This window comes from Vanellus vanellus (genome assembly GCF_965231255.1).
Source record: "Vanellus vanellus genome assembly, chromosome: 4".
NCBI lineage: Eukaryota > Metazoa > Chordata > Aves > Charadriiformes > Charadriidae > Vanellus > Vanellus vanellus.
Genome location: NC_138909.1, coordinates 61,952,853 through 61,966,325, shown reverse-complemented (window position 1 = coordinate 61,966,325; position 13,473 = coordinate 61,952,853). Strand labels below are relative to the sequence as shown.

At 38.1% G+C, this 13,473-nt stretch overlaps 1 protein-coding gene across 2 annotated transcripts in view; it reads right to left on the bottom strand.

Annotated features, from left to right (window-relative positions):
- The window catches only part of SLIT2 (slit guidance ligand 2), a gene marked incomplete at its 5' end in the record, with an annotated part of 271,246 nt that overhangs the window by 86,175 nt on the left and 171,598 nt on the right, over positions 1–13,473 (bottom strand). For both annotated transcript variants that reach the window (XM_082482340.1, XM_082482341.1), the window contains 3 exons: positions 7,810–7,948; positions 10,316–10,479; positions 13,260–13,331. In XM_082482340.1, coding sequence (XP_082338466.1) covers positions 7,810–7,948; positions 10,316–10,479; positions 13,260–13,331 — 375 coding nt within the window. The remainder of the gene's footprint in view (positions 1–7,809; positions 7,949–10,315; positions 10,480–13,259; positions 13,332–13,473) is intronic.

Here is a 13,473-nt window from a genome sequence, read left to right as displayed (position 1 = left end):
CAGTGTCTGCAGTTTGATCAGGTCACCTGTCACTCGATCTTGGTTAAGTCCATCTGTCAAGTTCAGTTCTGTCAGATCTCATTTCCTTTCCCCTCTTCTCCTTCTTTTTGCCCTTTCTCTCCTTTCCCTTCCCTCCCGCCCCCTTTTTCTTTAATATAATTTGAGTGTTACTGTGAGAAGCGATCTCAGGAGCTTTTAATCCTGCTTAATATCACATGGTTCACAAATCTGTAGTTGAGTGCTTGGCGTAATACACCATCATTAATCAACAGACTTATGAAAACAAAGTATAAGGAAGAATGAGATGAAAACAAAGAAAAATAGTAGAAATTAGGATGGTAAGATGAGACGAGACTGAGGGGACCAATTAGGAAACTCATGGGAAATGTAAATAAAGCTATCATGAAACAACCATACAGCTTCTAGTTTTGGCAAGCAAACATTAGAAAGCTCCATTCACAAGAAGGAACAATTTTATCTTGAAGGCCATAGTAATTAGGAAGTCAGTGACTTTTCACTCCACTGGATTATGAAGGTGAACTGTTAAAATTCCTGACTCTTTTTGTGTTTTTTTTTTTTTTTTTTTTTTTTCATTTCATATATTATGTGGTTTAGGGTCTTTTCTGCCCCTTACAAAGACTAAAACTATTTATACAAGTGTTACTTAGTTAACGGTTGCAACCCTCCAGTCACCCTCCCCTCCAGCAAACCTTGCTCCTCCCCAAAACACCACTGTAGTGACTTCTATCCTTCAAAAAAAGCAGCACATTTAATTAAGACCTTCTTTTGATTACTTAAATGGTTTTAATACAAACAAAAATGAAGAAAAAAAAAAGTATTTAATTCCATGCTTGTTTGCTTTAATAATAATTTGTACAAAGCTGTGGGCATCAGAGCGGGTAACTCCCTTATCCCTCCCAAAACACTTATTGCATTTGTATTTGTTTTCTTTAATTCATAATACTACAGTAAGGAAAGAGGTTTTAGAAACACTTTGACTGGTAGTTCAAGGCACAGAAGAGAAGAGAAAAATCAGAAGAATGTAGAAGCAGCATTTTCACGAGGCAGTCTAGATCATGAATGGCTTTTTGGCCTATTCTTTTGAAATAAGAACCCGTCACTTCCACCATTCTGAGAGAAGGTACCAATACAACTAATAGAATTGCTGCTGGGTCGCTATTTGTAAGGTTTCTGATAGTCTGTTTGAACACATGCCAAAAAGTCTCTATTCGAAGGGAACCAGAGTTATTTCTGCCAATCATTCAATGAATTTTCATGCAGAAGGTGAATTCTAAGATGCAACCAAGTGAAAAGAGATTAATGGCGCTGAAAAAACTAAAATGTGGAAGGAATGCCCGCATAAAGGCTGATAAATGCTATCTCCACTAGAAAGGCTATACTTTCTAAACCCAATTAAAGTAATAGTTTTGAACCTTAAGAATGACCTTTAATGCCTTTAATATATGAGCTGTATGACAAAGGAGGAAAGCACTAGACCATTGGATTTGGTTAAGCTCAATAGACCGAACATGCCAATGAAAGAGCATCCCATAAAAATTTCTGGAAAAGGGGAGAGGTTTCAACAACAAATGTATATCACCTCAAATTATGATGTTTCTAATGAATGAATAATGTATCATGCTTTTCTTAAGTCAATGGAAAAAGGCTAAAGTAAGGCACACTAAATAACAAAAGTTTGAAGACTATTAATACATAGCATTTATGGGCAATGTATTTTGCCCCACAACATTTACAATACTGGTGTTCAAATAACAGGGCTATGGGAAATTTTTTAAAATTCCCAAAATGTTTCCTGCAGTTCACTCATGGCATGAAATCTTTTCATTTGGCCCAGAGGCAAAGGTGCATCTGTGCACCTTTTTAATTCTGTGCTTGCTGCAGAATTAGTGGGTGCGCTAAAAAAAGTGGGGGAGTTCAATGATTTATTTTTTTTTTAAATACATATGGAATATGAAGTATTTTGATCTCAAATAATATCAAATTGATCAGACAGACCCTGAAAAGAAAAGCTTAGGCATTCTTATTTAGCTGTGTGTGAGTTTATTTAGATAATAAAGAGGAGAATTAATTTTGCAGGAAGGGTGTAACTGGTACAGATACGATTGTGCTAAGTCAATAAAGATTAAGAATTACATTTACTGAGATGCTGAATACTTAATTTTGCTCTGAGCTTTATCACACCAGAAGGGAAAAAGAGAGGACCACCGCAGGCTTTATTCTCCTTCCACTTTCACTGGCAGCAACTTGGAGATAAGCAGTCCTGTTACCGAAGGCACTTCCCAAGAGGCACTTGGCAGACAATGCGTTGCCTGCTAATTGACTTCCCGCAATGGGAATTGCTAGTTTTCGCCAACTGACTGCTGTAGCAATTGAAAAGTCAGACAGAGTGGTACGACAAAGCCCCCTCACTCAGCAACACCCTGATGCTTACTGGTAAATCCAACTGCACCGGAATGAAACTGCATTTCAGGAACTGGCCCTGCCTCCTCCTGCTCCCACCACCACAGAACACCCGCTCGCTCCTCATCCACTTCAGCTTCCAGTGCAAACTCATTTTCCTCAGCGGTTTGGGCTATTACACCAAACCTGGAGACAAGGAGACTGCAGTGCAGTGCAGCACATAGTCTCCTTGCCAGCTCTGCTACAGAAGCAGTAGCCAGCAGCAGAGAAGACGGCTCCTATTGTCTTAAAATGTCATCCCCAAACAGTTGTCCAGCAGAACTTCACGGCAGTGCAAAGTCATGACATCAGTATTAGGCTCTAAACAGAAAGCCTTTTCTCTTACTTTTCCTGGAAGAGCTAACTCAGAGCTTCAACATGCAAAATTTTATGCAATTGAAACTGCCGATGTTTAATACTTAAAAATATCAATATTCCACTAAAAGGGGGTTTTAGCACATTAAGTAACAGGTTAATTTATCAACGGCCTGGAAAAAAAAAAAGGCATAAAATTGTTAACACAGAATGTATGCTTTAAACCTGCAGTTTAATTATATACACCAGAAGGACAAAGAATAACATTATTAACACCACTTAGATTTTAAGCAGTATTGTCCCAGACAGACTGACAGTGTAATGAATGAAAAGTATCTTCATGTAGAAACAGATCAGACAACATTTTATCTAAGGGAAGTTTGTGTTGGGCAAAGAGGAAGAAATCAGTGCTTCGTAGGGAACTGAGGAGTTGAATGAGGTCAGGCTTCCTGCTGAGAGAAAGGATGGAAGAAATGGATAAGAGAACACGGCAAAACATCACAAAACCACAGGCATGTGTTGAAGGTAAACTTCACAAGAGCCTCAGGAAAAAAAATAATGGCATTATGGACATTCAAAAACTAAATACAGATTATTAAGTGTAACCTGCTACACACATAAGAACAAAGAAATAAGAGGCAGAAATGGATGGAAAAATGAAATCTCACAAAAGTTGTCAAATTTTAAGTATCCCTATAAAGGAGGGCATACAATAACGTTTAATGTCAGCCTCACGGGAAGAGGGTATTCACACGAGATACAATAAAGCAAAGACAAAAGGCAGGAAAGACGCAGGTCCCAGAGGTGTTCGTGGACCATGAAGTTGGCTGAAGCATAACATGACAGGTTGGTAGTACTCAGCACTGGATTCTGCAAATACCGCCTATAAACAGGTGACAGCATTGTAGGGCAGAGAAACTTGTCCAGAGTAAGAGAATTTGAAAGTATTATTGATTTTTCAAATGTTACTGTCAATGAAGTACGTTTAGAAAATCAGATGACAATGTTCAGTTGAAAATGCAGAAAAAGATTGACAAATATGGAAAAGTATAGAAAAGATCGGACAACAGCTGGCACATGTAGAATAGAAGTATAATGCCAATTTTCTTGTGGTGTGCACAAGAATCTGGCGATGGTAGTATTATAAAGAAGAGTGAATAAATAATAATTTGGCTGTTAAAGCCTGTACATCCTTCAGAAAACAACAGGGAACCCGCACATTTCTCTTTCCCTCTCTCCCTGAGAACTGGGGAGCTCCTGCCAAAGCATGAGCTTAAAAGGATGATTAAGATAATCAAGCCATGTGTGTGGCAACTGTACAACGGTGGTGGAAATGCAGTGCTCACTCTACCCTTCTGCCTTGCGTTCAGCAGCTTCTCAGCATTCTCAACGCTGCCGTGACAGCATGGTCTCATGTCTTCAAATGTTTACTGTCAGCTATCATTTTGGCAGGCTGACATTATCACATAAGGAATAAGAGAAAAAACAGATTATTTTATGGGATACAATCATTCTTTCTAATCTAATCTAATCTAATCTAATCTAATCTCAAGGGATTGCTATAAGCAACAGTTGCAGTACTTCTTCAAAAATGCATCTTTAAAACACTTTTTATTGCACGGTAACAATGTGGGAACGTCACAATCTTTCTGCATGTTAAAGTTAGTTAAAAGCAGAGAGGACTGAAGTCCTTCACAGAGGAGCTTTAAAAAGTAACATACAACCGGATTCAACGGTCCGAAATGTCTGTGGATGGAATAGTAGGATTACATCTATGAACAACTGGTTCCTGACAAACCTGTAAGAGCCAAGAAAAAAGGCCTAGGACTCCTCATGGATAGTTCAATGGGAACCGTGGTGCAATGCGTACAGGCAGTTAAAGAAAGCAAAGTGAGTGTTAGGTTGCAAAAGCCAAACGAAAGAAAACTAAAATTCCATTAATATAAAGTGGTGGTTCTCTATCACCTGGAATATTGTATTCAAATCTGGTCATGGCAGGTCAAAAAAATTTAGAAAACAGAGTTCAGAGAAAAAGGAGGAGCTTAATTAAGACATGAAAGGTTTTGGCATCCAAAAAGATTGAATGGATTTGGAACAGTTAGTTTAGAGAGCAGATGAATGAGGGCAGCATGCAAAATAGAAGGTGGCAGGACAAATTATGAACCTGAATGCATTTTCCCTCCCTCTACAAAGACAAAGGAAAATTAATGAAATCTTAAAAGACTATATTTTAAAGTGGAAGATTTTGAGCGCAACCCCCTCCCCCAAAATTTGTTATCTTGAAATAACATGAAGATTAAGAACATAGTAGGGTTTATGGCAGATTGGATGTTTCAAATAAAACCTTTTCTTTCCTGAAAGCTATGCAAATTTCCAATTTTCATAAAAAGAACTCCACCACACACTGGGAGCAAGGAAAATATTTGTCCTATTGGTACTTTACTTCTGAAGGTGTATATTGATGTTTCCAAAACATTCTTCAGGGGCACCTGCTGCGGGCCACTGCCCAGGGTGGAGTGCTGGTTTGATCCAGCCTCATAGACTTTCCTCACTTCATTATCCGTAAAATCTTTTTTTACTCCGTGAACCATTCATTCTCCAACCTCTTCTCTCTCTCTCGGTCTCTTCAATGCTAAGATGGTAAATTTACCTGCCACCCATGACAACCACAAAAGAACTATCACTAATTATTTTCCTCACGTTAAAGCAACCAGTATAGTGTAAAGCTTTCCCCATACAACCCATATACTTGTCAAAATTTCGACTCCTCTTCAACCTATTGAGAAGGAAGCAGCAAAGATCATGTGAGTCTCATCAAATCCTCACAAGATCCTCTACTCTAATTATTCCACTGAGTTTATCCCTCAGTTTCAGAGACCTTCATGTGCCTCATTTTATTTCTTTCTTTTCCTGTACATTTCTCTCCTCCCCTTCCACTCAACGGGAAAGTTTTGTTCTCACTGTATGGTAAGTGCGGCCTGCCACTGGCTCAAATCACAGCTCAGTCCTTCTGTCTACTTTGCTCAAAAACTAAGTCAATCACTGAAGTCCAGTTTTCTCATCACAGTGGCATTCAGTGGTATGTATCTGTTTAACATCAAATAATTACTGAAGTTTGGCTTTCCAATGCTCCCTCTCTTCTTGAACAAGATTCATGGCATGAATGATTTTAAGTAACCGTGCAAAATATTGTGATCTGCTTTTTATTTAGCCAGCATTTACAAACTAGATACAATAGAGATAGATATCAGATAGTTTACACTGTATCACTATAAACTATATACACTGTAGCACAGTATATATACTAAATATATTTATACGAGCGTGCGCTCACACATATTTATCTATATTAATGGATTATGGATCTCAGAATGTGAAAAGGTTTCACTCTGTGATTTGATCGCTGCCCAGTCTAGCAGGAAACATTCGGCCTTGATTTGCAATCGGTTCAATGCTTAGCCAAATGCTGGAGGTAACGTTATATGGTTGCTTTTACTCTCCAGGCCAGTAAACTGCTGAAGATATACCAGTCCATGCTTAAAAATCAAGAGCATTTCTTACACAGAAAGGACATTGAACAGTACACCCTTCCATTCTGTAAATTTATTTAATTTTGGTCTTTCGTTTTTTTTTTTTGGGGGTTTTTTTTTTTTTTTTTTTTTTGTTTGTTTGGGTTTTTTTACATAAATTTGCTTTTACCTTAGGCTCATTTCTTTTAACAGTGAATTCAGAGTCAACTAGTAACTTCCACATCATATCACTTCTTTGGAAGTGATGACACTTAAAATAAAGATTCAGGAACACCCTCGCAATCTCTAGCACCAAATTCTTAAGGGAGTACAGATGTTAACAGCAGGTACCTCCACTAAACCACATAGGTCTAGAAGACAGTGATGCAAAAATCAGTCTTCCAGTCTCTGTAATCGCCATTCAGTGGTTAGATCCAGGGATTAGCACCGGTTAGCAGCAAAAATATAGTGGGGACTGTTTGAGATATACTCCTTGCTTCTTTCTTGTAATAATTTCCCCTCTTCTCTATGCACATAGATGTACATATGCAAGTAAAAAAGCCAGCACACAACTAGTTAAATAATGAAAACAATCTGTGCAGCCTTCCCAGGCACTGTGCATGGATTTTCTAAGTAGTCCCTTTATTAGCAAGCAGAGTGTTGCTTTTTTTTCCCTGAGAGGTGTGAAAGGTAGAAGTAGTGTTTGTATTATACAGCCGAATGACTGAACTAGGTCAGGTAGAGTCAGCCAGGTCAGTCTTAACAGCAGTAATAATGAACTGACAGACGTGATTATGATTCACACCCTAAGAAGAAACCACAGTACTTCCAATTCTGAGAAGTTCAAAAACACAGGTCAGATATCAACAAGCCATGAGACTGCCATAAAACTGTAAAATTCTACTTTATCTTTTAAAATGTCATCGCGGAGGCCTCTTTTCAAACTTTCAAGAAGATCTTATGTACAACAGGTAGATAGATAGAGGTACTTTCATTCCAGGCATCCCCTCGCCTCCCTTATCTGAAATTCTTAACGTCATCTTATAACATCAGGGTGCTTACAAGTTTTTTTTATTCTGAATATTCTCTCTAACTCAGTTACTTCTAGCCAGACCCTCCTTACCAGGCTGAAGGCACAGCTACTTTCCCACTGGTTCCCTAAAGGGAATTCCCAGTTTCCCTTCCAAAACACTCCCTCTGCCGTCCTCAGCGTAGAAAGGTGCTGAGTCCCCGCCCGTCTTGCCAGCAAGTATTCCCAGACTTTTTTAAAACCAACTCATAATGCAGTTTTAACTATGGATTGTGAGCAGTACATACAAAATTAACTCATAAGAGAACATAAAAGTCTTAAATATTTTCATATACCTGCATATTCCTTTTATATCTGAATTTGAAGGTGTACTCCAAAATTCCTACCCTGTGTAATGCATGAATTTATACAAATAACAAAAATGAATACGTAGGGGGGAAAAAAAGAAAACAAACGTTTTCTGCAAGTTCATCGAATAAAAGTCAGATTACGCACATTTCGGTAATGGTTTCTGGAAGGTTCGTTGGGATCTCAGTAAGGCCTTTCCCACGACAGTCCACAATGTTGTTGCTGCAGGTGCACGCAGCGGGGCAATGCAAGACGCTGCAGGATGGAGCCATGAAGGATTGGTGACCTGCCAAGGAAAAGAGTTTCTCGTAAAATTGCACAATACTGTCAAGCAGTAGTCCAGTTCACCTCAACAGTATAACATCCCATTTTACAGTTCCTTGAAAAATTTAAGGCGGAACTTCTAAAATAAATATTGTAGCCCATCAATACTTTCGAATCGCATTAATTTAAATACCCAGTTAAAAGCAACATATTGATACAAAACCGAGAGATGACAGATAAATGCTCAACTACTGTGCTAGCCTTACATCCTTTCTCAACCTCTTTAGCAACTCACATTCAAAATCATCTTGCTAAAGAAGACTAAATGTGATGCATTTTTCAGGTATATTTTATTTATGTTGTGGTTTTAAAAACTAATTACGGAATTATTTTGTTTTCAGAATTTTGTGTAGTATTAAAAATGCACGTCAACAGAAATGAATGAACTTTGCTACAAAGACCGAAGGTGTCCTGCTTGTTATGTTCTGTAAATACTTATTTGAGTGTAGTCCTTCAGTTATAGATCCCTTACAGACAATTTTGAAGTTGTGACGTTTTCATTCAGTCACACAAACATAAATAAAAGCTTTGACTTTATAGCTCATACTCTCACTCTCTGTGTTAGCTCAGCAGACTTCTTCCTCCCACAATCTACCATTCCTACTAGCTCAGGTGGCTGATTTACATGACTTTCCATCCCCCCCCCCCAAGTTCTTGTGCTATATTGTTAAACTCAGCACTTATAATTGCATTTAAACATAATCACTTCATATTTAGGTATGTTTTAGAAAGTAAACAACTTATTATGTTTTCCTGCAAATAGATAAGATTGCACATTTTATAATATACTAATGCACTCAGTCTCGGATTGATTTAATGGTATAAAATTGGTCTTCTGTAATGACACAGAGAGGCACAAAGGGATGAGAAAGGCATGAAGCCTTCATTTGCTTTCTTTTTTTTTAAGGTAAAAGAAGCTAGAGACTGATTTGAAATTTTCAGGGAAAAAGACTTCTTGATCATGAAACCACAACTTAATCTAAGATCTGTCTCACTATATTTAATGTCATACATTAACACAGGAAGCCTTCATTGATAATGTCAGTTGCAGCCAGCATTGCTCCTACTTACAACTTCAGATAACAACTGCTCGAGTTTTAAATTACTGAAAAGGTTAGTCTTTTGAGATAGCAGTTTACAATATAATAATTTGATTTCGCATTTATGTATGCGTTACAAAAGTACAAAAAGCTGCCAAAACTAATAACAAATACTGCTCATTTTATACTAACAGCCAGGAAATATTTCACCTGACTTTATTAAACAAAAATACAGTCATCCGGGGAGAAAACATGGTTATTCCCCTTGCTCCAAATCGGCATTATAATGACCAAGTTATAAAACTGTTCTTGACACTTGGGCTCTGCAGCCATACCATTTACAAGTAAGATACATGAAGTGATCTCGTTAGGAGCCCTTTAAAGTGTACACAAAAGCAGAATTAATGGTAAGAATAGTGTTAGCATTTGCCATGCAAAGATGGTACTGCCTTACACTTTGATGTCAGAGGCTGTTTAATAAGGACAAAACATTGTGCTCTCCATAAAACTCTTTTAAAAGCACAGATCTGTGCAAATTCTGGCATATTGGGCAATAGGCTTCTGGGGGTCTGCAGAAAATCCAGCAGTAGAAACAACCCTGCTGAACCGCTGAGAAGACAGATAGCTGTATTCATGTTGGTTTTTAACGGTTTTGAGGAAACTCGAAACAGCAAAGTTTGCAGAAAATTTTCAATCTGAGTCTAAAAATATTTAAGTAAGAAAGATAAACTTGCCTTCTTCCTCATCTAGAAGATATGAATAGAAGAAAAAAAATCGAATAGAGAAAACTCGATTAGTAGTGAACTGTTAGTCATTTCATTATTTCATATCATAAAATAACGCGATGCACTAAAGCATACCAATAACATTCAGAACGTTACTTAGGGATTCAGAATATTATTTAAACTGCAGAAAATAACAACAAGAACAAGCAACAACCTGTAAAGCTAAAAAAGAATAATTTCTTATTACTAAAGGCCTTATGTTCTCAGCCAGTGCACCTTTTATTTCATTTTCCCCATCTCTCCCCCATATTTACAGTTCTAGAAGGCTATATTATCTATGTGAATGCAGCACTTACACAAAATTTGTAAGGACAGAAACACCCCCACCCCCCCCAAGATACAAACAGCGATAAACAAGAAAGATTAGTTTATTTTTAAATAACCGTCAACGCCTGGATTATGCAAAAGCCAGCAAAGCCGCCATGCAGCACTAGCAACCGCCGCTGAGCTGTCGGTAGGTGTGTTTTAAAAACAGGACTCGGTGAGTGAAGGTGTTCCCCTTACCGCTGCAGACAAACTCCCGTTTTTGGACCTCGGCTACGTTGTGTCCCCGGAGGTGGGACGGCCCCATGCACTGGGTGTAGAGGCCGACCCGCGGCCGCTGCCGCAGCCAGTCGGACAGCCAGGCCAGGTGGCAGTCGCAGTAGAGGTTGTTGGAGTGAAGGCGACTGCGTGGAAAAAAAACAAAACAAAACAAAACAACACGTCAAGGCTTTCAAATTAGGAAGAACAAACAGAAAAGCAACCGATTTTCCCAGCCCCTTCCTCCGGCAAGCAACTACGTCGATTGATTAATAAAAATTGTTCATGAGGTATCTATTTTTCACATCTTTCAATGAAAGTCTAGGACTTAAATGCTAATAAATACAACCATACAAGCTGCAAAATTACTTTTTATTTGTGGTCTAATTAACTGGAAAAAAAAGAAGGCTTCCTAATAAAGTAACCTATCTGTAGTTTCTTTTCTCCTGTCTAACAGAAAGAAGTAAATACACTAGAGCTTGAAAGCTGCCACGGGACTCTTTAGTCCAGATCTGTACAAATAGTGAATAGGGAAAAAATGTCTCAAGTAAATTGCCCTATAGTGATAATATACTGTCAGAAAAAAGAGTTAATAAAAGATTTGGTTTCCAATTAGATGTATCTGTAAGTCTGGCCATTATTAGTCTCTATAGAAACAGCCTGAAAAATCCCTTTAACAGGTCATATTCATTTTCTGCTGAACAAGACAGAGTAATAACTCAATATAAAACACCTCCTTTCACATCCCTCTTCTGATTTCCTCTCTTTTTGTTTAATCACAGAAAGCGGGATTAGCTGCTTTTGGCTCCTAGGGACCTACGTTCTAAGCAACGCCTGAAATTAAAAGACCAAATGGCAGCAAGTGATGGAATTAAGTAAGTCGCCTCTCTGTTGGCGGGGTCCAACACAAGACCATGGCTCCTTGCCAAGTGGCAAAAAGCACTTTGCCATTGATAAAATATCAGACAAATGTATTCACTAAATCAGGTAAATTACTTTTCTCCAGCTCTTACTTTTCTCTGGCTCTTACATTTTCTCAAACTACAGAAAAGGATGTCCACAGGTATAAATCAAATCCTTACTCAGAATCATCCATAACAGAGTAATGTCATTTTGATCCTTTTTAGCTAATGCTCAATCCTAACTAAATAACTCGAAAAAGAAGTGCAAGAAAGCCAGAATTTAGACCAGGGGTCTAATTAATCCATTAAAAAAAAACAACTGTGAAGCAACATGAAACGTGTAGCCAACATCAATAAAAGATTTTAACTCGCTCACATTTCCCCCCCCCCCCATTAATGACTAGAAATTAAAGGCTGCACTAATTCCTGTACTGATTCTTGGGTGGGTGCTTTGCAAAGATAGCTCGCAATACAGGACACTCATTCAGCGCAATCTGTGGCCAGCTGTAGGCAAGAACAGCATTGCAAATCAGAACTAATGCCACTGAAATCAATACGGTTATACTAGCACATTCTGACTGCAAATGGGATGTTACAGCTATATTGTAGGACTCTGTGTGTCCATTTTCTTTTGTTTCTAAAATAAATTTTCAAAAGATGAAATAGCCCACCAAAAAAAGTGTAAACGTTGCTAATTTGATTCCCTGTAATTTGTGGTTCAGAATATAAACTGTATTTGGAGGTTTGAAAGAGGCACCGACAGTCATGTTTTCGGGTCTCAGACACGAAAGAATGGAATTAAATTGCATTCTCAAAATATAACTGAGGCCACCAAAAGCCCACGGTCCCCATAATTCAAGTACTCTTGCATTTGTCCAAGCACGAATAGTTACAATTCTGTTATGAAATCAACAGAACTACTCACCTGCCTGAAGTCTCTCCAGTTACGAAAGGCACGCTAACTCCAGTGAACAGCCCTGCTGATTTCAAAACAGTTGTGCAACCCAACATGCGTAAAACAAAATGGACCGGCTCTTTGTAAAAGTAGCTTTTTAACAGTAAGAGCTACTCTTGAACTCTGATAGAAACATCCCACTCGTTTTTGATTTCCACTTCTCTGGAAAACCCATTTGAAAGAGAGTCTCAGGACTAAACGGTGATATATTCTGGTTTTGCCACTCAACACAATATACATTTATTCTGAGTTCAGTATAAACGTACAATAGAAAAAACGCCAAACTGTACCACTTGCATACACACTCTTTCCGCTGTGTTTTGTTTTAGAAGCCTGAAGTGTTCCTCTGTGAAAGTCATAACCTCTAAAAACGGGGACCTTATTGTAAATGCTGACACAACTTTAATTATAATAGCACTACTGGATGATGCTATAATTTTATGTTACAAAGAATGTTGGAGAGCCAGTTTAGTTTAATTAGGTCTGCTAGCAGTACAGTAATAAAAGCATAAAGATTTCCCATTTATCACATCTGACAGCCAATCAAAGATCCTTCCATGTTCCTAAATGAAATGTGACCCATTCAATAGCTCAAAGTAAAACAAATTTTTGACTTTCAAAAAACATCAATTTCTTTCTCTATACAGCTGTAACATATAAAAGAGAATCCCCCCCACCCCCATCTTTTTTGTTAGAAGGTGAAGCTTTTCTGTGACTGAATACAGCACTATGGAAAACCCAGTTGGGAAAAGGCCATGAAACCATTTTCATAGACTTATTCATCCCACATCCTAAAAAAGCTGATGGAAAAGGATGCAACTGCTTCTTTACCTCCTGAGCCCCAAGTATCAGATTTGGGGTCACTAGTCAGCTTTACCTTTCAGAATTAGCTGCCATACACACACAGACTTCCCACTTGTCAACCTCACGCTACTTCATTTTTTTTTTAATTGAACTTAGGCTTTCTTTGCCTGTATACGTATTTATAGACCACTGACAAAACCTGATAGGGTAAAAATGATATACGGGACTGATAAAAGTGGCAGTCAGTTTCAGTGGGACTACTTACAACGTTCTGAGTTTGGGCATATGGTTGAAACTTGCCACGGACAGTCGAGTGATGTTGTTATTGTTGAGAGTGCTGTGAAGTCAAGAAAAAGCATATTAACATGTTACAGTTATGTCACATTTACTACACGTCTAAAACAGGCATAGCTAATGAAGATCATAGCGTACTGTTTTTAGGGATGGGCATCAGAAAAAAACCACATCATTTTAGATAT